At 46.3% G+C, this 26,050-nt stretch overlaps 2 protein-coding genes across 4 annotated transcripts in view; both read right to left on the reverse strand.

Moving 5' to 3' along the window:
* BCL7B (BAF chromatin remodeling complex subunit BCL7B) overlaps nt 1–3,518 on the reverse strand; it is a 23,354-nt gene extending 19,836 nt beyond the window's left edge. For all 3 annotated transcript variants that reach the window (XM_036308852.1, XM_036308850.1, XM_036308851.1), the window contains exons 1-2: nt 3,392–3,518; nt 321–396 (exon numbers count right to left, since the gene is read on the reverse strand). In XM_036308852.1, the coding sequence (XP_036164745.1) occupies nt 321–396; nt 3,392–3,483 (168 nt within the window). In that variant the 5' untranslated portion in view covers nt 3,484–3,518. The remainder of the gene's footprint in view (nt 1–320; nt 397–3,391) is intronic.
* On the reverse strand, nt 321–24,300 carry TBL2 (transducin beta like 2). The gene is made up of 9 exons (XM_036308848.1): nt 24,110–24,300; nt 21,911–22,041; nt 21,482–21,666; nt 20,866–21,017; nt 20,404–20,530; nt 19,902–20,054; nt 19,144–19,673; nt 3,309–4,577; nt 321–396 (listed from the first exon to the last, which is right to left on the reverse strand). Exons 1-7 carry the CDS (start codon nt 24,237–24,239, stop codon nt 19,211–19,213), a joined length of 1,341 nt encoding a protein of 446 aa, XP_036164741.1. The 5' UTR covers nt 24,240–24,300; the 3' UTR covers nt 321–396; nt 3,309–4,577; nt 19,144–19,210.
* Nucleotides 24,301–26,050: the final 1,750 nt, after the last annotated feature.

The following is a 26,050-nucleotide window of genomic DNA, read 5'->3' on the forward strand; positions in this document are numbered from 1 at the left end:
AGGTCTTATGGCAACTATTCAACTCTACCATTATAACTCAAAAGCAGAAGGAAACCAATGGGCATAGCTGAATTCCAATAAGGCTACACTGACACTCACAGCAGGATCGGCTATAGTTCACCAAGCCCTGGAAAAGGAGAATGGGTTAAGGAAAGGGAATAAATGGAAAATATAAAGGGAGGCTCTGTGTGGGCCAATGACAGAGGATGTCTTTACATATTTCCAACTCAATTCTGGGGAAATAAACTCCTTTATCATTAAGAGGTAATCAAAGAAAGAAAACAGTACCTTTTTTGGTTGGGATTTTCTTCCACACTTACCTCCTTGTTGTCGGTCACAGGAACCCACTTAAATATCCTAAGCGATGTGTCACCCACAGTAACCCATTTTTTCTCCCTAAAAGAAAAATACTTCTTAGGACTGATAAAACAATAAAATAGATTTTCTGTTCATAACTTGTGCTTTCCTACTTCTCAGCAAATCATTCCTTCGATCTTTAATGCTTTCTAACTTCCTTTCCGTCAAATTACCTTAACTTTCAGTGCAAAATCATCCCTTTCAGAAAAACTTCTGTCAAATTCCTTTGGCTCTGAACTCTCTACTTGTCATTTTTCCTCATGTACAGAATACCAAAGCCTTTTTCCCCCTAACATACTAACCAATATAGAGTACCAGCAGATTTCCAAACTCAGGTATCTATCTAGCATCTTTTTCTTTTCAAAAGATAATTCAATTTCACAGATACTTATAAGGCCCTCCAGGATATAAAGGATGTATAAGATATAGTTCCTACCTGGGGAGCTCATAGGAGTGAAAAAGATAAGGAAAAGACTGAAGGTGGCAAGGATGAGAAGGCTGAAAGACAGAGTAAGACTAGGATATCCCATGGATGGGAGAACTTCGATGACTCCTGTGGAACTCTGGGTTGAAACACAAACTCCATTTAAAAATAATCACAGGCCAGGATGCTTCCAGCTAACAGAATAAAGCCTTACACTGGTTTCTGGAAGAGGTGAAGGCCAAGCCATGGAAGAACTGCTTTAAGGTTTTATTTTCCAGAAAAAGTAACTTTTGAGATAAGCCTTAAACATATGAGAAGCTTAATCTTTTCCCAGGCACATACCTAGGGAAAGGCAAGTGACATTCTTGAAAATGGCAGAAAATTGTGGACAAGCGGGGGGTGGGGGTGGGGGAGTAAGGGGTGTGTGTATGCTGAAATTACTTCTGAAAGTTTCAAGTCCACATCTGATAACATAAAAAAGCAAAAACTGTTGTTACTTTTGCTATTGAGGATGTTATTCAGCAAATAACATCACAGGAACATAAAAAAGAGACTGTGATATAATAGAAAGAAAGAATTAAAGACTTAGAATATTGGGAGTTAATTCCTGGACAAGACACTCCATTTCCTCATTTATTTAACAAATATTTAATATACAAGACCTTGTGCTAGGCCCTAGGCACAAAAGGAACAATATGCATAGTCCGTACCCTCACAGAGCCTGCACTCCAGTTAGAAACAGACATCAAACAACTCATTTCATTGTCAGTCACTTAATCATTAGGTTAGCCATATCAAATTGCCACTTTTGTAGGTTAAAAATCAAATATAGGAAATGTCTTATGGTTTAATCCAATATAATTGTGGAAAGTTTTATGAAGGGGATCTGATCTAGATTGGGGTCTTGAAAGGTGTCCTTGAGGAACCAACTTTTGAGCTGAGCTAGGAGTTAACTAGGCAAAGGGGATGTAAGCCTGAGGAAGGATGCCGGGCAGCTGGAATAGTAGTGCGGCTCTAATTGAAAGATGGCCAGCATCCTGAAAAAGAGGGCAGTTTGAGCCCGGCAGGTGAGGCAGGCAGGACCAGGTTTGGTCTCATAAGCAAGAAGAGGTCACTGAAGCATTATTTTCTTAGCAGGGGAGTACTCTGATGAGATCTGCACTTGAGAAAAATATTATCATGCTGAGTGAAATGTGAGCAATGGACCAAGGACTGAGCAAGCTGAAACAGGGAGATCACAGGGAGGCTGGGGGAGAGAGGATGTCAGCTGGCTTAGGCTACTAGTGGGGGCAGAGAATGCCGGAAGAGAAAGAAAGGTGTGCCAACTCTTAGATTTCACACACAAAAACCCAGAATTACATTTGGAGGGGAAAAATCATGATTGATTAACCAATGTTTATAATGGGTCCCAACTATACCCGAAGCCTTTGGATATAGAGGAATAAGGAACTTGATCTTGTGGGGAAATGAGCAAACACGAGGTAAGAAGCCCCTAAAAGGGGTGGAGAGTGAAAGACAGGAGGGCTTTGGTAAGGCTTCCTGGAGGGAGTTAACACCTACCAGGGCTTTAAAGTTATTAATAATCATCAACTAGAGAAAAGCACTCAAGAAGGTGACATAAATCAGAGAAAGGTAAGTGTCACATGATACTCATATGTGGAATCTAATGAACCAAGTAAACTGATGGGGGGGAAAAACTATGTCCCAGAGATACAGAAGCATGAACAGACTGTTGAACCTCAAAGGGAAGGCAGCAGAGGGTGAATGGGAAGAGATCAACCAATGAACTTGTGTGCATAACCCGTGGACACAGACAATGGGGTGGCGAGGGCCTGGGAAGGGACGGGAGCGGGCTGGAAGAGGTTAAGGCGGGTAAGGAGGACCTATGTAATACTTTCAAAATATTTTTTTTAAAAGTTGGCACAAGTAGTTGGCTGTGAAACTTTAATGTGGTAATACATCGGCGTTCTTGATACAAAATAGGCAGTCAACCAGCATCTGCAAAGAACAGTACATGAGCCGTTTCTAAACGAGGAGCAGGTCTCGACTCCTCTACCCACAGCTCCCAGGGCACTGAGAGAAAATGCCTACACAGTTCAGAGTGCGTCTGGTATTAGGGGAGAGAGTTTTGATTTCCACACCAAGTTTGCTCCCGTGCTAGGTAGGTACCAAGTACCTGTCACCAAACTTAGAGTGCTCAGTCTGGCGGACGGGATACTCAGATTGTTGGTTAACATATGGGACAGTTCACAAAGCAAAAGCCTACAGAGGCGGGCATCCGCGGAGTCAAAACCGCACCAGGATTGGTGAGAGGAGCAACATCTTCCAGACCAAAGCGACCGGAAGCCGGCATCTCCTCTGGCGACACACCGCCTACTGACAGGTGGGTGTGGCCACGAGCCGGTCGAGCCGCTAATTGGTCAGGGCTGGCGCGCCCTCTGAACTCACGCCGACGCGAGCGGCACTCTCCTCCCGCCTTCTCCGTCTCCCCCCTTCCCCCCACTCCAGCGCCAGTCGGTGGACTCACACCCCGCCTGCCGGTCTGGTGCTCCTCTGGGCCTGGACCGGCGAACCCCGCCAGCACCCTCGGCCCCGGCCTCGGCCCCTCACCATTTCCGCACTTTCTCGATGGCAGCCATCACCTTCTTGATGTCGTCCTTGGCCCGGCTGCGGGTCTCGGCCCTGACTGACCTGCCCGACATGGCGGCGGCGGGGGCGGCGGGAGCGGCGAGAGCCGGGGCACTGCTCCCAAGACGCGGGGAATCGCGCGCTTCACGCGCCGCCACCCGCCCGCCGCAGCAGCGTCACCGCGGCCGTCGCCCCCTCCGTGCGCGCGTGCGCGGGGAAGCGCGCGCACTCGCCCGCCCCTTGGGGCTGCAAGCCTCAGCGCGCCTGCGCACCCCGCTGCTGGCGGCCAGGACCCCTGGGTGCCCCGGAAGACCCCTCGGCCGGGACGGAAGTGCGCGGTGAGCGGGCAGCATGTGCCGCGGGCAGCCGGTGCCCTGGGCAGGGCGAGGTGCGAGGCGCTGCCAGTGGAATCTCTGGGACTTTCCCAGAGGATTTGGAAGTCGGCGTCTCGTTCTCAAGCCACGGTTGCTGCCATTACCTGTTTTGTGGACTTGACCTTACGGGGACTGCGGTTCTGCATCATCCTTTCCTGCTGCCCTTCCTGTCTGGCACCTGTCTGGCTCCCCAGATAAGCCGCTGTACTCCAGCCACAGAATTTCACACCTTTCTTCAGTATGCCTTACAACCTTGTACACACGTTCCACACTGGTCAACTGACCACTTTGGTACTCGTCCAACATCTCATTGAACTCAGAGAAGCCTTGACCTGACATCCTGGGGTTCCACTTGTTCATACTTATTAGCACTCTACTCATTGTCTTTAATTCAGCAATAATTCATTAAATGATGCCTGCATTGTACAAGGCTCTGTGCGAAGTGCTGCAGTCAAAATCTGGGGTTTTGCTTTCAAAGAGCTTTCAGTTTAGTGGTACATACAGATCAGAAAACAGGCTTTAAAAAGGCATTTTATAAATGCTAGGCTAAGGGAAGTACAAGGTACTATGACAATCCTAATATAATTGAGAAGTGTCCAGAAGCTTTTGGGGGGAAAATGACCTTGAAGCTGACTTCTGCAAATAGGGTAGATGCAATTGCTCAGAGGCAAACTGTGTTCACAAACATTGTAGATGCTCAATAAATGTTTGGATGAATGCTGAATATGCAGTGCAGCTCCAGTGAGACAGGCATTTATTGATGCTTGCAGTATGCAAGGAGAGTCCTGTAGCAGCTGTTCAGGAGACAAAGGAAGCAGGTGACAGTTTGCATAGGTTGGTAGCATCTACTTCTCTCACCTCTAAAGAAACTTCCTCCTATGTGCCCCAGAGAAATGCCTAGCTAACCCTGAAATTGACACAGCCTCTGACTATGACTGTTCAGCTTTCATGATTGACCAACATCATGGCTTGATAAGCAAATGTCTTGCTGATGAGAGGCCTAGGAATAGTGTCTGCCTGACTGAGGAGTGGAATTGCTGAACCATGTGCAGGGAAGGGATGATTCTAGAAATAACGGGATAGCCCAGCAGGTGTGACTCAGTGGCTGAGCATTGACCTATGAACCAGGAGGTCACAGTTCGATTCCTTAGGTCAGGGTACATGCCCGGTGGTGGGCTTGATCCCCAGTAGGGGTCATGCAGGAGAGAGCCGATCAATGATTCTAGTCATTGATGTTTCTCTCCCCCTCTCTGAAATCAATAAAAAATATATACAGTATTTTAAAAATTAGCTACACCCAGAGCCATTGTCTCCCCATGTAGTGATTCTAGGGAGTCAGCTGATGGAATCAATGACAAACATCTAGGATCAATGACAAACATCTAGGATCAATGACAAACATCTAGAGTCCATTGTGAGCCCAGTCAGCGTGGCTCAGTGGTTGAGCTAACTATGAACCAGGTCATGGTTTCATTCCCGGTCAGGGCACAGTCCCCGTAGGGGGCATGCAGGAGGCAGTCAACCAATGATTCTCTCTCATCACTAATGTTTCTGTATCTCCCTCTCCTTTCTGAAATCAATAAAAATACACTTAAAAAAACGTCCATTGTGATGTTGCACAGTCCTACAATTAGATGAAGCTCTGTGTTTAGTCCTAGAACGTATGTAGAGATGATCAGTTTAACCTAGGACTGCCTCTCAAAACCCTCCTGCAGTTCTCCATGTTCTTGTATGGAATGAGCAAGTCTTTAGGGAGTCAGCTGTGGCAGAAAGGTGTCATTAAGGAAGAAAAAAAGAGTAAAGGAGAGGGTGAGGGGTTAAAACAGGATATTCAATAGAAAATTTGATTTTTTACAAAAACAAAAACCCCTGCTACTTAATTAGTATAATTTATAAGCCGGTAGGTTTGAAATGTTTAAGCACAAAAAAGCTGAGTTCACTTGCTGTAGTGACAGCATCTACAATGAAAGCAGGAGGGAAAGTTCTATGGGTTTATTAGAAAGCTGGTATGCTCAGCGCTCCATGGCTGCCTTCTTAACCCCAGATTGGTCCTGGGATGAGATGGAGGAATGATCAAGGTATGAATTGTTTCCGTACTGCTACCCAGGCTGCAGCTGGTCTGTGGGATACCTGGAAGAACTTAAAGGTGAGAATGGACAGCCAGTAATCAGGCCATAGATAACAATTATGAAAACATAAAAGACTACTTCCACATGTCCAGAATTTTTAGAGCTCTGAGATATACCTGGCTGAACTTCCAGGAACTCACAATAAAATACTGTATTTCTGGTGTATTAATGAGAGCTTAGTGAACTTGAAACTGCAGGGGGGTGGGTGGAATGAAGTGTGGTTAACACAGAGGTTAATAGTGTTAGATGTGGTCAAGAAGATTCCTTCTAAGACTTGTTTTGGCTCTCCTCCTGCCATGAGGCACAGACCTTGCAGGACCAAGGACATGTGACTACCCAGAGCTTCTGCTGCCACTTCACCCACCAGACCACAGTCCAGGTACCTAAGAGCTTGGAATCCGTACCCAAACAGGCCCAAATGTGCTTCCAGGGCCGGTATGAGCCTCTCCCCTGGCTCCATTCCTATAAAGGCAGTGCTGCTCAAGTGGTGGGTGAAGGGGTGATGGTTCTCAGGGATCTGACAGCACTTGGAGGTGTGCACTGGAGTATCCCCTGCAATGTGGGAAAGAACCAGGTAGGAAGAAAAGAGAAACAGGCCTTGACCATGGGATGGCCTGTTTTGGGACCATAGTGTGACATACATGAGTCTGAGAATTCTAAATTCAAACTTGGCCTTATAGGATGTTGTACCTATCAAGATAGAATGGAGCATACTTGAGCTCAGTTTAAGTTAACTTTTAAATATTAAGACGTGGCATATGGGCATCCATTTCTATTCTTGCCTCTGGGTATGGGCCTGGTTGTTAAAGGTATGTATCTATCTTAGAACCAGACAGGCCTAAATGTAAATATCTGGGCATGCCATTTATAGGTTGTGTGCCTTGGACAATTTACTAATACCATTAAGGCTTTTTTTTTTTTTAATGTTTTTTATTGTTTTCAGAGAGGAAGGGAGAGGGAGAGAGAGATAGAAACATCAATGATGAGAGAGAATCATTGATCGCCGCCTCCTGCATGCCCCCAACTGGGGATCGAGTGCGCAACCTGGGCATGTGCCCTTGACCGGAATCGAACCTGGGACCCTTCAGTCTGCAAGCTGACGCTCTACCCACCAAGCCAAACCAGCTAAGGCCGTTAAGGCTTTTTTAGCTTCAAGTCAGAGTATCTGACTCAAATTGACTTCATCATAAACAGGGACTTAATGGCTTTTATAACTGACAAGTCCAATGGTGAAAAGCTCAGGTGTGTCTGGATCTGCCAGTCTAAACAGCATCCTCAGCATATGGTCTCTCTATATCTTTGGCCTTACTTTCCTGTTAGCTTCATTCTCAGGCAGGACTACACATAATAACAAGCTCACAACTTACTAAGTGATCCCAGCAGAAAATGAAAGGTATTTTTACTTTTCTAAAGTTCTGGAAAAGTCCAGGGAGCTGCTGATTGGTTATATGCCCACTATAGTGTCTGGGTCTACCCTCTATATATCTATCATATGGATCAAGTCAGGGAAGTGGTAGTTCACCAAATAAAAACATGGTTACTGGGAGAATGGCTGAGGCAAAAACAGTAGCAAGTTAGTAGGGAATAAATGCTTAGCACTAACGTTAGCCAATACTAGTGAAAAGGAAAATGAGGGGGTGGGGGAGGCTTGCAACCTAGTTCAGTATCTGGTTAAAACGGTAGTCTTACTTCCCCACTCTGACTGACTTGGGCAGAGCTGCAGAGCCTAACCCCAGCTGATTTGGGCAGAGCTGCGGAGACCCTCAGGGGCCCACCACAAGAGGAGATATATAAGTCAGAGCCTCCCCATGAGTTGAGTTCAGGCTTTGGATCCGAAATTCCCCTGGACTAGCAGACCTGTGAAATAAAGGTTAAACTTTCCTCCCTCAGAGTGCTGGATGATCTTTCTCCTGTGCATTCTGCCACAACATTTGGTGCATTGGCTGGCAAACGTCTGTTGAGCTGGCTCTTAGGTCACTGCTGACTAGAGGGGACTTCGGGGCACTCACTGCGAGCTCTGGGACCCAAGGAAGGCGCACCACTGGCACATTCGCTGGTTCCTGAACTCACTGGGCCCAGAGGGACTGCAGTGACTCCTCGCTCCTGCAGACCCAAAAGAGGCAGGAAACACCTTTCTGGGACTTCCCGGGAGGGAAGTCAAAATCAGAAGTCTGAACCCCAGGGAAACGGGTCCAAGTTCTGGCCTGTCCTATGGGACAGAAGCGGTAGCTGGCCCCTACCTAGGTAATTATTTACCTCAGGATAGCTTGGATCATCTGGAGGAATGGCTTCTAGACAGTATTCAATGTCTCTGGGACTTCCTGCGAGGGAAGTCAAAATTCAGACTGGCTAAGGGTCCAAGTCTGGCCTGCCTTTGAAAAAGGTAGATGCATTCTTAGGCAGTTTTCTACTGCCTCTGTTCAGGGACTTGTTCTGTATCTCTGCACAATTGAAACTGATTTGGTAAATGCAGGGTATTCTGTGGTGTAAATGTGGCGCTAGCTGGTGTAAAATTGTTTATTTACTGTTAGAGTTTTATGTTTGTTTGTTCCTGTTTTTTTTTTTTTTTTAATATATTTTATTGATTTTTCACAGAGAGGAAGGGAGAGAGATAGAGAGAGTTAGAAACATCGATGAGAGAGAAACATCGATCAGCTGCCTCCTGCACATCCCCCACCGGTGATGTGCCTGCAACTCAGGTACATGCCCTTGACCGGAATCGAACCCAGGACCTCTCAGTCCGCAGGCTGACGCTCTATCCACTGAGCCAAACCGGTTTCGGCTGTTCCTGTTTTTTGTTTGTTTGTTTTTAACCTTCTAAACCTCTCCTGCATTTCCATGGTGATTCAAAGTTTTTAGTGAGGAATGTTATCTGTCTTTATTGTTTAAATATGTCTCTTTGCACTGACTGGTTTGGCTCAGTGGACAGAGTGTCGGCCTATGGACTGAAAGGTCCCAGGTTCGATTCCAGTCAAGGGCATGTACCTTGGTTGCAGGCACATCCCCAATAGGAGGTGTGCAGGAGGCAACTGATCGATGTTTCTCTCTCACCGATGTTTCTAACTCTCTATCTCTCTCCCTTCCTTTCTGTAAAAAATCAATAAAATATATTTTTTAAAAAAATGTCTCTTTGCTGTTTGTTTAAATTGTTTAGCTAGTGAAATTTCTGTATGTGTCTCTTAAAAAATATGAATGTATTGCTAATATGAGGAATGTTAATTATTTACAGGTCACCTAAAAATTAAGGCTAAGAGTTCTAACTACCTGGAAAGAATGTATGGCTTTAGTGTAATGGAGGATGGTAAAGAGAAATGTTGAAAGAAAGTTGAATAAATGACAGGCCAGTAAGCCAGGACAAGTAGAATAGGGAAACTGAGAGGTTAAATAGCAAATTGGAGCCATCTTGTAAATCCTATCTTCCCTAAATCAAGGACATTGGAGCCATCTTGTAAATCTTGTTTTCCCTAAACCAAGGACACTTGGGAGTAAATTATTTGCATTTTGCCTCCCTAAACAGAGGTTAAATAGCTTTGGTCAGTGTACTTAGGGAGACTGATAGAAATCTGATTAGTGTCATTTGCTGTCCATACCCAAGGACAAATGAAGTTAAAAAAATAAGCCTTATTTTGATTACTAGTAGTTTTTTTATTCAGGTTTGTTTGTGTGTTTTGTTTTGCTTTTAAAGGAGGCAACCCGGTCCATCCCTGCAACATGGGTAATAGCTCCTCCTCAAACTCTACTGTCTTAGAATGTACGTTAAGGAATTTAAAAAGGGGTTTATCAGGGACTAGGTGGTAAAACTAGTCCCCCGGGAGTTAAAAAGGATGTGTGAAATAGACTGGCCATCCTTTGGAGTAGGATGGCCACCGGAGGGCACATTGGATGTCCCCATGATCAGGAATGTTCACAGAATTAGCACAGGAGAACCAGGTCATCCGACCAGTTCCCTTATATAGACCAGAGGCTAGAAATAGCAGAGCTTAAGCTGCTTTGGATCTGGTTTTGTGTATATAAGGAAAAAGGGCAGGCCACTCAGAAGGATAATAAGCCTCCTATTCTGCAGGAATCCCCTGAGGAAGCCCTGCCAGTTCTACCACCTCCATACATGCCTCAAGCAGCACCCAGTGCCCCTTTGCCTAGTCAGGGAAGCTTAAACACACCACCTCCTTCATCTCCCCCCAACCAGACTTTCCAGAGCCAGTTGGATGATGTTTGTGCTCAGCTGATTGGGGACCCAAACCACTCCTGGCTTTCCAGATGCCTCTCTGAGAAATGCAGGGTCCTCATATAATTGGAGAAAATGGGACCCCACAAGAGGGGGTATTGGTCTTTTACTACCAGCCTTTCACTACAACTGATCTCTTAAATTGGAAGCATCACACTCCTGCTTATTATGAAAAACCTCAAGCAATGGTTGACCTTCCCTAGTCAATTTTTCAGACCCATAAGCCCACCTGGGCCAAATGCAAGCAACTCCTTCTCATGCTTTTTAACACTGAGGAGTCCATAAGAATAATAACAGAAGCTTGGAAATGGCTCCAGACTTAGGCCCCACCAGGGACATTAGACACAGACAAATGGGCCAGGGAGGCTATCCCAGATGTGGAACCCAAATGGGACCCGAATTTGGAGGCCAGGAGGGCCAGATTAGAGAGATATCGGCTGGCCTTCCTCCAGAGTCTCTCGGCTGGGGGTCAAGAAACCAACTAATATGGCCAAGACCTTTGAGGTTTTCCAGAGTCCTGATGAAAGTCCCGCAGCCTTTTATGAGAAACTCTGTGAAGCATATTGAGTTTACACTCCCTTTGACCCAGAGGCCTCAGAGAATCAAACTATGGTCAATGCAGCCTTCATTAGTCAGGCTCAGCCAGACATAAGGAGAAAGCTACAGAAGCTTGAGGATTTGTGGGAAAGAATGCAACAAATCTACTAGAAATAGCAAACAAGGTTTTCATTAATCAGGACAACGCAGCTAAAAAGGAGGCTGAGGAGAAACTAAAAAGAAAAGCAACTCTGATTGGTGTGACTGTTCTAGAAGCTAGCTCCCAGAAAAGGAAAGGGAGACAGCAAGGAGCCAAGTCAGGCAAAGGAAGGATGGATCTTAAACGGGACTAGTGTGCCTATTGTAAAGAATTAGGACACCGAAAGAATGAATGTCTGAGCTGCCAGAAAAAGCAGGCAAGGGCATCCAAACCACCCAGTCGTTATCGGCCAGAGCCGCCTGAGGCAGACCTCATCGGACTGGCAGCAGCTGACTCCAACTAGGACAGACTGGGCTCTTTCCAAGTGGGGCCCCATGAGCCCATGGTCAAAATGAAAACTGGGGGCCAGACTATGAACTTTATGGTTGATACCGAGGGGCAGAGCACTCGATAGTTACTCAGAAAGTAGCTCACCTCTCAGGATGGGAAGTTATCATTTAGTGGAGCTACCAGGGACCACACCTACAGACCATTGTGCCACCCCTGCCAATGTCAGTTGGGCAGCCACCAGGTGTTTCATGAATTCCTGCACTTGCCAGATTGCCCAGTCCCTCTAATGGGCAGAAACCTTTTAGCCAAAATGAGAGCAGAAATCACTTTTGCCCCGGATGGCTCAGCACAACTGCACTTAGGTGAGGAAACCTCTCCAATGATCCTGTCTTTAGCAGTGCCTAGGGAGGAAGAATGGAGACTTTATACCTCCCAGTCAAAGGACTCACCATTAGAGCCTGAAATAGAGAAGGAATTCCCACTGGTCTGGGCAGAAGGAAATCCCCCGGGCCTGGCTAAGTGCACACTGATTGACCTGAAGCCTGGGGCACAGTATCCAATTCCAAGGAATGCACACCTAAGTATTCAGGGCCACCCAGAATGACTGCTTCAATGGGGACTTCTTAAGTGGTGTCAGTCTCCATGGAACACCCTTCTCTTACCTGTTAAGAAGCCTGGGACCAATGATTACCACCCGGTACAAGACCTGCGGGCTGTTAATGAGGCCGTTATACCCTGCATTCGGTGCTGCTGAATCCATACACCCTCCTGGTACTCATTCTGTCAGAAGCAGAATGCTTTACATGTCTAGATCTAAAAGATGCCTTTTTCTACCTTCAACTGGCACCCTCCAGTCAGCCCTGTTTGCCTTTGAGTGGGAAAACCCAACCACAGGGGCTAAGGAATAGTTCACCTGGACCAGACTGTCACAGGGTTCAAGAACTCCCCAACTCTTTTTAGTGGAGCACTAGCAGCAGATTTGTCCAAATTTCCAGGACAGTACGTGGGGTGTGTTCTACTCCAATATGTAGATGATCTCCTACTGGTTAGCTCCATGTGAACTCAGTGTTGGGAAGGAACACGAACCCTTCTAAGACTCTTAACTGAAACAGGTTATGGGTGTCCAAAAGGAAGGCTCAAATCTGTCAGAGTGAAGTCAAATACCTAGGTTTCCGAATTACCCAAGGGAAACGAAGACTAGGGACTGAAAAAAACAGGCAGTTTGTGCCATACCAGTCCCCAGCACCCAGCGACAGATTCAGGAATTCCTAGGGGCAGCAGGGTTCTGTCGAATTTGGATCCCAGGAGTCTCAGATCTAGCTAAGCCCCTCTCTGAAGCCTTAAAAGGAGAGGAAAAGGCACCCATTAACTGGGGTCCTGAACAGGAAAAAGCCTTCGTGACCATAAAGACAAAGACGGGGTAGCCCTAGGAGTTCTGACTCAGGAGTTGGGACCCTGGCAGAGGCCAGTTGTCTACCTCTCCAGATTGACCCAGTTGCCTCTGGGTGGCCCCCATGCCTCAGGGCTCTTGCAGCCACAGCCTTATTAGTCAAAGAGGCAGACAAGCTCACTCTGAGACAGAACTTAAATGTTAAAGTGCCCCATGCTGTTGTAACAGTTAGCTCATAGAGTAGTCCTCCAGCAGCATGAATTTACCCACTTAGGGAAGATGGCTCTAGAACAGCCGTGGGCAAACTACAGCCCGCGGGCCGGATTCGGCCCGTTTGAAATGAATAAAACTAAAAAAAAAAAAGACCGTACCCTTTTATGTAATGATGTTTACTTTGAATTTATATTAGTTCACACAAACACTCCATCCATGCTTTTGTTCCGGCCCTCCGGTCCAGTTTAAGAACCCATTGTGGCCCTCGAGTCAAAAAGTTTGCCCACCCCTGCTCTAGAAGATCTAATTGCCCGTCTCTGCCTTATGCGCCTTGGTCTCTCAGCACTGCCTCCTCTGTGCACAGAACAATGCAAGGCAGGATCCTGTAGGACCGATAGGAATTCAGTGCTGTGGGCAGGCTCCCTTTGAAGATCTAGAGGTAGACTTTACAGAAATAGGGCCTAGTAAAGGAAGTAAATATCTTTTAGTTTTTGTCTGCACCTTTTCAGGCTGGGTTGAGGCATATCCTACCCGCATGGAGAAGGCAAGAGAAGTCACTAAGGCATTACATAATTCCATGGTATGGAATGCAATTAACAATAGGGTCAGATAATGGCCCAGCCTTTATAGCTGAGGTAGTACAGCAGGTAGCTAAGGCCTTAGGAATTAAGTGGAACTTACATACAGCCTACAGGCCCCAGAGTTCAGGAAAAGTAGAATGCATGAACTGGACTCTCAAGCAGGCTATGGCTATGCTATGCCAGGAAACAAACTTACCCTGGACAGATATCTTCTCCTGCGGGGGTGCTGTGCCCCGAGAGCCAAGGTAGGGTTCTCTCCATTTGAAATTCTATATGGCAGACCCCCTCCCTTAATTCAGCCAAAGGGAGATTTGGGGGAAATAGGGAACTCAGAAATTCAGAAACAGGTACAAGGACTTGGGAAAACTATCCTTGAAGTCCACAGATGGGTTAATGATCGATTGCCCATCTCTCTAGGAACAGCTGTGCACCCTCACAAGCCCGGGGACCAGGTTTGGGTAAAAGATTGGAAAAAGGAACCCCTTAAGCCAGTGGTTCTCAACCTTCCTAATGCCGTGACCCTTTAATACAGCTCCTCATGTTGTGGTGACCCCCAACCATAAAATTATTTTTGTTGCTACTTCATAACTGTAATTTTGCTACTGTTATGAATCGTAATGTAAATATCTAATATGCAGGATGTATTTAGGCGACCCCTGTGAAAGGGTTGTTCAACCCCCAAAGGGGTCGCGACTCACAGGTTGAGAACCGCTGCCTTAAGCCAACTAAGAAGGACCTTTTCCAGTCATACTAACCATCCCCTCAGCTCTCAAAGTTGCAGGACTGAACACCTGGATCCACCACTCCTGGGTAAAAGCAGCCCACCAGCTGGACAATCAGCATCCAGAGTGGAAGGTGACCTCTGACCTAAACCACCTCCTGTAGATCATCTTCAAGAAGACAGCGGATCCGCTGACCAACCTGAATCTCCTTATCCCCTCCTATCTGGATAATTATTGTTTTTGGTTTTTTTCTAACAGTTTTATTCTGTCTTTACACAAGTGTCACCGGAACCCCAGACTGGTACCAGGAGGAGAACTTCTCTGCCCTTGCTACTCCGACAACCCCCTTGGGGAAGATGGGGGAGACTCGAGATACTGAACCCCTTTTCATTGCCCCTGATCAGCAGGAAGTAGCTAGAGCAGTTGTCCATCTTATCCCCAATTCCTGAGTCTTTTATAATTCCCAAGGCTAAGAATAGCTTGTGGAACAAGAGGGGGAACTGAAAAGGAAAATGAGGGGCCTTGCAACCTAGCTCAGTATCTGGTTAAAACTGTAGTCTTACTTCCCCACTCTGACTAACTTGGGCAGAGCTGCAGAGCCTAACCCCAGGGCCTGCCACAGCTGACTTGGGCGGAGCTGCGGAGCATGCTCCCAAGGCCCCGCAAAGACTGACTTGGGCAGAGCTGTGGGGATCCTCAGGGGCCCACCACAGGAGATATATTGGTCAGAGCCACCCACGAGTTGAGTTCAGGCTTTGGATCCGGAATTTCCCCTGGACTAGCAGATCTGCGAAATAAAGGTTAAACTTTCCTCCCTTAGAGTGCTGGCTGATTGTTCTCCTGTGCATTCTGCCAAAAACACTAACATGATCAAGAAAGTGCAAATGGGCTCAAACTGGGTTTGTATAATGAATAGAAAGCAAGTAGAAACTACACTCATTCTCCAACTGCCCTGAGCTCTGGAAGTTGACAGCCTAAAATGAAGACTTGGAGAGGTAGTCACAATCTCAGAAGACATTCACAATTTTGTGTGTATGAACCAAGCTTTCAGGTGCTGTGGCTGTTTTTGCAATGCCAACCTGTGTCCATTCATGGGCCTCAGCCTGAAGAGCTGTGGGCTGAAACAAAGCCCTGCTCACTAGGAAGACCCATATTTTTGGAATTTTGTAGAGTACACGAATCCCCAAGTTAAGTTCCTAGATATGGGGCCAACTTAGAACAGTGCTGGGTCTATCTAGCACTCTATGAAGTAACCTACCTTACTGAGAACTCATCATATTTGTATGTGCTTCCTGCTTAGCCTCTATAATCTCCAATTATAGAACAATCTTTAAATATGAATATAATTATCTTAATGGAAACTGACCAAGACTATCAATAGGCTTTTAAATATACACTTGTGGCTTAAATATATTTTCTATTTTTGATAACTGATAAAAATAGGCTATATACCACCATTTCTAATATTCCCCAACTTTTTATTTTGAAAAACTTCAAAACCACAGAAGTTGAAATAGTAATAGTAAAATATTAATGCTGCCTTCATACACAAGGATATTTGATCAAAATAACACAGTGGCCTCTGCTCTACATTAATATCCAGACACTTTCTCCATACTTACAAGAAAAGAAGGCTCATTTTTAGTGAGAGGAGCTTTCTGCCCTCAGGAAGTCTATGTAATGACTTCTTGTAGTGCTTTCACTCAGCTCATTAGAAACACAGGACAAGACTTATTCCCATTTTACAGATGAGGGAACAAACTCAGAGAGGCCAAATAATCTACCTCCTCAAGGTCTGAAATCAGTCAATGATCCAACTGAAACCAGAAGGTTCTGACTTCAGTAACTCAACATTCTATGGTCACTTCCCTTCCTGGATATACAATGAGAGTAAGATCAGAGCCAAGTAGATACGAAAGAAGTATTTTATTTTATTTACTTATTTTTTTTTAAATATATTTTATTGATTTTTTACAGAGAGGAAGGGAGAGAGATAGAGAGTTAGAAACATCGATGAGAGAGAAACATCGATCAGCTGCCTCCTGCACATCTCCTACTGGGGATATGCCCGCAACCCAGGTACATGCCCTTGACCGGAATCGAACCTGGGACCTTTCAGTCCGCAGGCCTACGCTCTATCCACTGAGCCAAACCGGTTTCGGCAAAGAAGTATTTTAGTCTTTATTCTTCTGACAATCAGAAAGCTAATATTCACTAGGACCCATGTGCATAGCATTATCAATCAGAAATTTGTTATTATGAACATAGAACCAGAGTGGAAATCTGAAGTGGGAGGACAGTTACAGAAGATATTGACATTTCTGTCAATTGCCCTGGTTTGAGTTCATTTATTGAGAGCTTATTCTGTCCCAGGTACTGTGTTTGGGATATAGAGCAAATCAGACAGACAAGGAGTCTGCCTTTGTGGAGTTCACATTCCAGTGGGTTAATGAACAATCCAGAAGCTGCTAATAAGAGACTGGTGGGCTGCATCTGGCTCATATTAGTGTTTTGTTTGGTCCATACCGTGCTTAATTTTTTTCTCTTTATAATAATCTGTCAACTTCTAGCTTCTCTGAAACAGGCAATTTCTGCTAGATTCCTGAATAACTAGCAGCCACCACTGTCCCTTACCCAGTATACATGCCCTCTAGGGATCACTTAGGTCCCTACTATTTCCTATTGTCTTACACCCAGAAACACCAATTCATGCATCTACATTACCCACTTGACATCCATAAACATTTAAATTGAAATTCCTGAAGCAAACAAATATCCAAACAAGATAATTTCAGATAGCACTCAGAAATAAAAAATAATAAAATAACTTAATATGATGGATGTTATATGATTGGTGGAAAGGGCTACTTCAGACTGGGTGATTAGGGAGGGTCTCTCTGAAGTGTAATTTAACTGAGACCTGAATTATGACAAACATGACAAGTCAGCCAACAGAAAAGAAAAATGCTTCCAAGCAGAGGGAACAGCATAGGCACAAGTCCCCCTTAAGGCTGGAAATAATTTGGCTTGGTTGAGGAACAACAAGGTTGGGTGGTTGAGAAAGTTGTATAAAGAACACACAGGAAGGAAAAAGCCAGATTACATAGGACCTTGTGGGCCATGGTGAGAATTTTCGATTTTATTCCAAGTGCGATGGGAGGGTTTTAACTGGGAAACAATGTGATCAGTTTACATTTTCAAAAGATCACTCTGCTATGTGGAAAAGTGATTTAGTGAAACAAGAAAAGAAGCAGGGAGACCAATGGGGAAGCTATATTATCCAGTAGGTGACAGTAGCTGGGACCAGGATGGTAACAGAAAAGATGGATAGAAATAACAAATTCAGGATATAATATAATCTGGAATATAGCCAAAAGAGTTTTTTTGTAAGTGGATGGTAGCAGTGGTAGTGGGGTGGAAGGAGTAACTAAAGGGAATAATGATAACTCCAAGGCTGGGGCTTGCTCAAACATTTATGTGAATTGGGGGTAAGAGAGGTCCCAGTTTTAAAGAGAGGAAATAAGAATTTGATTTTAGATGAGTAAGTTTTACTGAGACTCAAGTCTTCCTAGAATTCTCATTTCCTTTATTTTACATCCCACATCCAAGCAGTCCTTAAACTCCAAAATTCAAACTTCTAAATATCTAATCTCTTATCAAATCTATCCCTTCAACTTCAAATACACTGCCTCTGTCCTGGCTCAATCCTCTCTCTTAGCATTTATTTTACAACAGCCTTCTGCAGCTACGAATAAACTAACAAAAAGCACTTAATATTAAGTACTATTAGACAAGTGTACTGCTCTCCCACCAACCACCTTTGATAGAAGAGATCATGTCTTATTTATACTTATCTCCAGTGCCTTGAGCTGTGGTGGGCAGAGTAGGTACTCAAATGTTTAATGAACTGAAAAGGGGTCCCCTCTAACAGGATATAACCTTCTGAAAAAGAAGACTCCATTTTGGGATTCTATGATTCCTCCATACAACCAGATACAAAACATATGATCCCAGAAACTTCACCTTCCCAAGTGTTTCTTCCTAATTTAGTTTCAAACTATGGTATTTGAGACTCACTTTCACCCATTAGTTAATAAATGATATTGGACAACACATAACATATACTAACTACTCTTTTCTACTTTTCTTCCAAATCTAAGGACTTTATACATACTCTCATATCCCCACAACATCTTTGTAAGGAGGTCAAAAGGTTATTCTCCATTTTACAAATAACAGGCACAGAATGAAATCCCTTACTTACTTTTTTTGTTGTCGTTGTTAATCCTCACCTGAGGATTTTTTTTTTTAAATACATTTTTATTGATTTCAGAGAGGAAGGAAGAGAAACATCAATGATGAAAATCATTGATCAGCTGCCTCCTGCATGCCCACCCCCCCGCCACTGGGGGTGGAGCCCGCAACCTGGGCATGTACCCTGACCAGGAATTGAACCGTGACCTCCTGGTTCATAGGTTGACGCTCAACCACAGAGCCACACTGGCTGGGCCCATTGATTATTTTATAAAGAGAAAGTGGACAACGGGAGGGAGAGAGGGGAAGAGAAGAGGACAGAGGGAAAGAAAGAGAGAGAGTGAAACACTGATGTGAGAGAGACACATCGATTGGTTGCCTCCTGCACATTCCTGACTGTGGTTGGGGATCAAACCTGCAACCCAGGTACGTGCCCTTTATTAGGAATTAAATCCGAGCCAACGCTCTAACCAATGAGAAATACCGGCCAGGGCAGTACTTGGGCATTCTTTAGGTTTTGCCTCTAAAATTACAAACTTCATTGGGTACCAGAAGGTCAAAGACCATGTTTCCTGTCTCTTCTATTTACCACTCTCCTCAATGACCAGTGAAGACAGATTCTGCCCCTTGGGCTCAGGAGAAAGCACCTTGGTCATTATGTTGGGAGATCAAGTAAGGCTAGGAGTCAACCAGCAAGAAGAGAGAGATCAAATAGGCAAGAACAGCTTCAATGGAAGGGGGGGGTGGGGGTGGGGGGTAGAGGGGCCACCATTAAAAAATACAGGATACCCTTTCAAAAGGTTTCCAGCTGGTGAGTACCTGGGAAGAAAAGTGGCAGCAGTGGTGGCAACAGAAGGCCAGATCCTTCCTGCTACACCCTTCAGAGTCATTTCTTCAAGGCACCCAGGCTCTTCAGGGCCTCCTGGGCCTGGGTTAGCTGCTGTTGCAGCCTCCGGCGGGTGCTCTCATTGGAGGTCCGTTTCAGGAGGCTCTGCATTTCTTCTACCACTGCCCGATGGCCAGGGGAGTTATGAAACAGCCGCACTGCTCGGTCCCCACAGGAGGCCAGAAGTCGACCAGTGATATCAAAGGACAAGTCAGTGATACATTCCCCATGGACCTGCTCAAAGCACTCTTCTTTCTCACCCCGCCGGGTATTGTAGAGATGAATACTGCTGCCACTGGCCAAAGCCAAGACCTGAGCATCAGGGGACAGTGCCAGGCGGCAGGGGATGGTGCTCGCCTCTTCAAAGCGGCCTGTCCTCAGCAAGTAGGGGTCCTGCTGCTGCTTGTATTCCACATCTGTGTCCCACAGTTTCCATGTACCATCCTTGGAGACAGAGGCCATCCTGCAGCATAGAAAATCACAACTCTAGTGCCAACACACCCTGGAGGAGAGAGCACTTGGGCAGCACTAAGAGCTCCAACTAGGAAGCCAACTTCACTGCTATGTCTACTTCCCGCTGAGTGAGGGTCAGGCACCCCACCCACTTTAGAGCTGCTGCAGAGATAGCCGGAAAGACCCTGTTTACCAAGAAGGGCTGAGAGCTACTGGTAAGAAATCAGAGAGAACTTACCTCCGGGAGTCATTGGAGAAAGCAAAGAAGTGGACAGCTGCTGAGTGACCCTTCAGTTCAAAGGCTCGTACAACCTCTTGGAAGTCACCTTTTTTCCCAAAGCAGACTTCCCAAACTTTGACATCTGGGGTGAAGCCACATGAGGCCACAAACCTGCCATATAAGCCGGGTTCCTTTAAAACTTAATTTTAAGGGCATCTTGTTTCTACAAATCAATTAAGCCTCTTCCTTGAGAAATTTAATAATCTTACACCTAAATAACATTATCTTTTTAAAGTGCTTTTATACACATCTCAGTTTACCTACATAGCCATGCTATAAGATACATAGTACTCCCATCTAAAAACGATAGATGAAGAAAGAGAGACTAGGCCTTAAATCTAGGTGTCCTGATTCCACACTGTATGCTCTTTCCATTATTTATAGCTGGCTCACTGCTCTGTCCCCACCCCCCAGCCCCATCCTCTACCCATCCCAGATGCCAAAGTCCCTCCTTCCTCACCTGCTACAAGGGGATATAGCAGCATGTGCATTGTTCATCTGGTTGGTGTTAATGGTAGACAACACCCGACCTTTCAGATTCCAGATGAGGACAGTTGTGTCACTGGAAGCAGTCATGATGAACTTTCCTGAGGAGTGAGGAGTGACATAAGCTGAGGTCAATTACTTGACCAATTATCAATCTCTAAGGAGACATCTTATCAAGGCCTCTGCTGCCCAAAGTATCCTTGCTCCCCTCCAGGGCCAAGGGTCAACACAGATAAAGATTTTGCTAAAGAATGTGGCTCTTACCTGCCTTCCCTAGAGATTTACTATGGCTCCCAGACTCCAGGAGAACACAGAGCCTCTTTATCATGCTGGGGCTGAGCAAAATGCTGAAAGGCAGCATTAACTCATTCAGCACATATAACTAGGGCCATGCCCTCCTGCCTTGGGCAAGGTCCACCCTCTGAACGTCTCTTACCTGTGTCAGCAATGCCAATGTTGATGACAGGTGCCTTGTGCTTTTTAGGAAAGTCCTCTGGGGTGGCTGTGAAGGTATATCCCCCATCCTCTCGCTTGGTCATCTTGAAGACACGGAGGGTATCGCCATTGGCCAGCCAGACAATGAAGGCTCTAAAGACAGGTGGCAGACAAGTAAGTAATTCATTCATTTGAACATAGTCCTATGTATGCCAGGTCCTATGCTAGATTCTGAAGAAAATCAAGACCTCCCCTCATGCCCTATAATCCAGCCTTACAATTTTACCCCTTGGTTCAAAATCTCTTAAAACTCCTCATAAGATAGACTTTTAATAGCTTTTGTTCATTTAGTTTCTCTAGGGCTTTGAAAATCATTATAGCTTCCAAGACTAATCTGGAAGCCAGACCTTGCTACTTCCCAAGTTGCTTCCTTGCTATACAGCAGCATAACCCTCTGGGGAGCCCCAAGCAGTGCTCAATCTGTCTGGATGCTCTCTTTCTGCTACTCAAAGGGAGACCCTGAGTCCCCGCCCTCACTATCCCAAACCAGATTTGGGAAAGCCATAAACTTGGGACTGGGCTTCTACAGGCAAACCTGAGGCTCCATCCTGTCCCACCTGCAGTCAGGGCTGAAGCGCACCAGGGTGGCATGGTCCAGCTCCACATTGGCCCTCATGCTGCGGTGCTCCCGCTGTAGGAAGTCCTTTGTGCTCCAGATGCGGACGGTGCGGTCATCTGCACAGGTGGCCAGGTACTTGCCATTGCTGCTAAAGTCCATGCAAGATATGTTCCCACTGTGGCTCTAGGGGGAAGGTATGCAAGAAGTGTGAATAGGAACCCCTTGGGCAGATGGGGAACCCTAATGTGCAGCCATGACTCCAGGGCACTATAGCCTGGATTAATAGCAAGATGCTGATGGGATGTGATGAGAAGGGACAGAATGTGGCATCCAGACTGACTTTGGTTAGAGACCAAGGGGTCAGTAATATGCACAGAATACTACAAAGGAAAAATCTGTATGTGTGTTGTGCATGGTACCCATGTACCTTCAGTGCTGCAGCCAGGAGACGGTGGGTGAAGTTGTGTTGTTGAGGCTTCTCCTTACGAATATGCTGTTGCTGTTTCTGCTTCTTGGATCTCGAGGACTTGTCAAGTGGAAATCCATTTGCTTTTTGGCCTATAAGGAAGGGCCACGTCATCCACCCATTCCTCACTCAATAAGCATTTACTAACCACCTATAATTGGCCAGGCATTGAGGGAAGCAACAAGAGATGGCCAGATATGGCCCCTGTCCTCAACAAGAGAGAGTGCTGCAGGCAAAATCGGAGGCTTTGGATTGTGACCTTGAGGAGGCTGCTTGCTGTCAGTCAATACAGCACCTCCATGCAAATTAGAAAAGGCACCCACTCGGGGCTGGTTGAGTGGGTACACAGCATGCCAGTGGAATGGAGATCCTTGACCAGACAGCCCTATATAGGGAATGATGTGCACAACGGAACCTTGGTAAGTTACTCAACTGCTCTGGGCCTTGGTTTCCTTAAAGTTGTGAGAATTGGATAATATATACAAAATGACAAGTAGAGTACCCAACACAAGCATTAAAGGCTCAAAGGACTCAAAACTGAGGGACAGTCACCACTCACTGAGTTACCCTGCGCCAGAAATGGTGCCAGTCACATTTGCATGAAATAGCTAATTTAACTGAGAACCAGGCCAGGTGCAAAGTGATCCAACAGTCACGACAGACACTCCTCAATTCCTACAAGAAAAAAAACTCCTGAGGCCCAAATGCAAAGATGGCTGCAATCTGCCCTCTGCTTACCTCTCCAGCCACTAACGGACACCGCCCCCCCCCCCCCCCCCCAGCCCCCAAGTCATACCAAATGCTGTTGAGGGCTCCTTGCCTTTGTGCATGATGTCATTGCCAGGAATGTTTTTCCTTCCTTGGCCTCCGGCAAACTCTTATGCCTTAAGACAAGCACGTCAAACTTGGGCCGCATTCGGCCCACAACGAATATTTTTGCGGCCCAGCCGATACGTAAGAAACGTTTTAATAAAAATTTCGTAACTTAATTTTTACAATATCCTGTTATACATAATTATTAATAACAAACTACAACGTTCGCTAATGGCTGATGGCTATAATCGTATTGCATTCATTTCCCTTCCACGCCTTACACGCAGGCGCACCATTTCTCGCTACTAATACTAGCGGCGAATATTTTAGCAGCCGATTGCCACGTCATTAGTCTTGGACTGACTTGTTTGGTGTGCGCAACAGGAAATGTTTTGCTTTCGGAGAACAAGAAAAAGAGGTTTACTTGCGTCACGCTTATTAATTTGGACAGTTATTCAGGGTCTGGTAAGTTAATGCTCAAGAAAAAATATTAATTTTTATTAAAATGTTCTACAATCAGTTTGTTACTGATTACTCATTTATTTCAGCCCTTTGTATTCAGCATGTCTCTATCGAAATAAACCTCCGTTTCTATGAAAATTGGAGCTTTTGGTTTTTTGCGGCCCACGTAAACTTAAACCTTGATCATTTGGCCCGTGTTGGCCTTTGAGTTTGACATGCTTGCCTTAAGACCACAACTCTTGTGTTCCCTACTCTCATTGAAGATTTCCTTGACGTCCCCCGACCAAAAATAAATAAATAAGACAGCAGGGCTGACCACTCCCACCCCTGGGTTTCCTGTGTCTAGTACTAACCTCTTCTAGGAAACCTATGACACTCTATTTTTCTCTTACATTTTTAGATGTTCTCCTCCATTGCCCCATAGTGGACTCCCTAAAGGAAAAGACCCCAAAGCCTGCTGAGATCGTAGGGACACAATAAATCAGGGAACTAGTCAGAGTGCTTACAAACGAATGTCGGCCCGTCCCTCGCCTCCCCGCCCATTTTCATAAAATAACGAACAAGTAGAGCGCTTGGGGGAGTTTAGAAGCGATCTCGCAGCAACCTGAGGACAAGCTGAGACTCAAAAGGCCGAGTGGCTTGGCCTCGGCCACCGAGTAGGCGGCAGCGTGGGGCCCAGGTTCTCACTAGTCTTTCCGAAGGGGCGCGACCAGCCCGGCCAGGCGGCATCTCTGGTCGGAAGCGAAGCTCATTCATTCCTCAAGAGGAGAAACGGAGGCCCAGGGGGAGCCGGCACCCCCTCGAGCCTGGACCGGAGGTCGGACCACGGGGAAGTCGGAAGCGAGGTCGCCGCAGGCTGCCCCTGCCCGCCCCGGCCCCACTAACCGGCAGGCCGGCCGCTAGTCTCCTCCTCTGCGCGTAGCCACCCCCGCGCTACCGCCGCCGTCGCCATCAGGGCCAGCAGCCCGAGCAAGAGCGACACTCCCATCAGCTCCGACATCTGTGGAAGCTCCATGTTGGCCGGAGGGCTGCCACCTCAGCTTCAGGCTACGCGGGCGCCTGCACGTCTCCGCAGGGCCGCGCACGCACGCGGGGCGGGGCCTGACCGTTAAAGCACCTCGAGAGGCGGGGCCTGACCATTGAGGGTCCCGAGGGCGGGGCCTGGAGCTTCCCGAGGGGCGGGGCCTGGTCGTTGGAGCGTCCGAGGGGCGGGGCCTGAACATTGAGCGTCCCGAGGGGCGGGGCCTGATCGTTGGCGCGTCCCAAGGGGCGGGGCCTGGTCGTTAGGGGGAAAGTCTTAGCATCAAGGGAAATTCAGATAGGCTTTTACTGTTAATGGAGAAGGGAAAGAGTAGTCCTGGAATTGGAGTGTGGGACAGCCTCAGCAAAGACCTGAGAAGGAGGGATGCTGTTGGGGAGGCAGAGCATGAGCAAAATAAAAAGTAGCAGGTAAGCCCTAGCCGGTTTGGCTTAGTGGATAGAGCCTTGACCTTCAGACTGAGAGGTCCCGGGTTCATTTCTGGTCAAGGGCACATGCCCGGGTTGTGGGGGCATGCGGGAGGCAGCCAATCAATGATTCTCTCTCATCATTGATGTTTCTATCTCTCCCTCTCCCTTCCTCTTTGAAATCAGTAAAAAAAATATATTTTTAAAAAGGCAGCTAGTAAGACTGGAAAGGTCTGGGCCTTGAGGGGCAGCCAGCTCAATCCAACAAGCAGAGATGAACCTCCACTGGTTATTACAGGGAGAAGAGGGCAAAATTGGTGTCTTCAAAATTTTCTGGATGGACTAGTGGGTGCCAAGACCAAAGACAGAAGGAAAACCAGGAGGTGTTTGCTAGGAACCAAGAGGGGGCTGATAAGGGCCTAGAATTAAGGGCAGCCTGGGGAGTGGAGAGGAATTTGAAAAAATTTTTAACAAGACATTTCTTTTTTTAATCCTCACCCAAGAATATGTGTTTGTTTGTTTTTGAATTTTTAGAGAGAGAGAGAGAGATTGATCAGTCGCCTCCTGTACCAACCCTGAGCGGCATCGAACCTGCAATCTTTTGGTTCATGGGAAAGTGCTCCAACAAACTGAGCCACCTGATCAGGGCAAGACATTTCTTATTTTCAAACAAAGATTCACAATGAGTTGAAAAAAAAAAAGTTTGCCCACCCCTGGCCTAGAGGGTATTATGCTTAGAGAAAGACAAATACCATGTGATTTCACTGATATGTGAAATCTAAAGAACAAAACAAACAAAATCAAAACAGACTCAGACACAGAGTCTGAGAAGAAGAGGGTACCCAGAGAGGAAGAGGGTTGGGGGACTGGGTTTTTAAAAGATGGGAGGGGGTTAGAGAGATGGGTGAAAAAGGTGGAGGAATTAAGTACAAATTGGTAATTATGGAATGGTCACAGGGATGGTAAAAGTACAACAGAGGAAATCCTATATAATATAAGAGAAACATGCAAATTAACTATCCCTCTGCTACGCTCAAGCCACGCCCACCAGCCACGCCCACCAGCCAATCAGGATCAAATTAACCCAACTAAGATGGCGGTGGCCACAGAGCTGGAGCGAGCAGGAGGCTTGGGTTGCCCCGGCGATGGAGGAAGCCAAGCTTCCCGCCTGCCCTGGCTGGACCTGGGCTCCGCTCAAGACTACAAAGTTTCAGTTATAGAAGATAAATAAATCTGAGAAAAAAAAAGAAAAAAAGGAGAGGCTGGGAGCTTGGGTCGCTGGGGGGCATGGCCAGCCTGAAAATGGCCCTCAGCCCCTCACCCAGGCTGGCCAGGCACCCCAGTGGGACCCCCACCCTGATCCGGGACACCCTTCGGGGC

Source organism: Myotis myotis, unplaced genomic scaffold (genome assembly GCF_014108235.1).
Source record: "Myotis myotis isolate mMyoMyo1 unplaced genomic scaffold, mMyoMyo1.p scaffold_m19_p_5, whole genome shotgun sequence".
In the NCBI taxonomy this organism is placed as follows: domain Eukaryota; kingdom Metazoa; phylum Chordata; class Mammalia; order Chiroptera; family Vespertilionidae; genus Myotis; species Myotis myotis.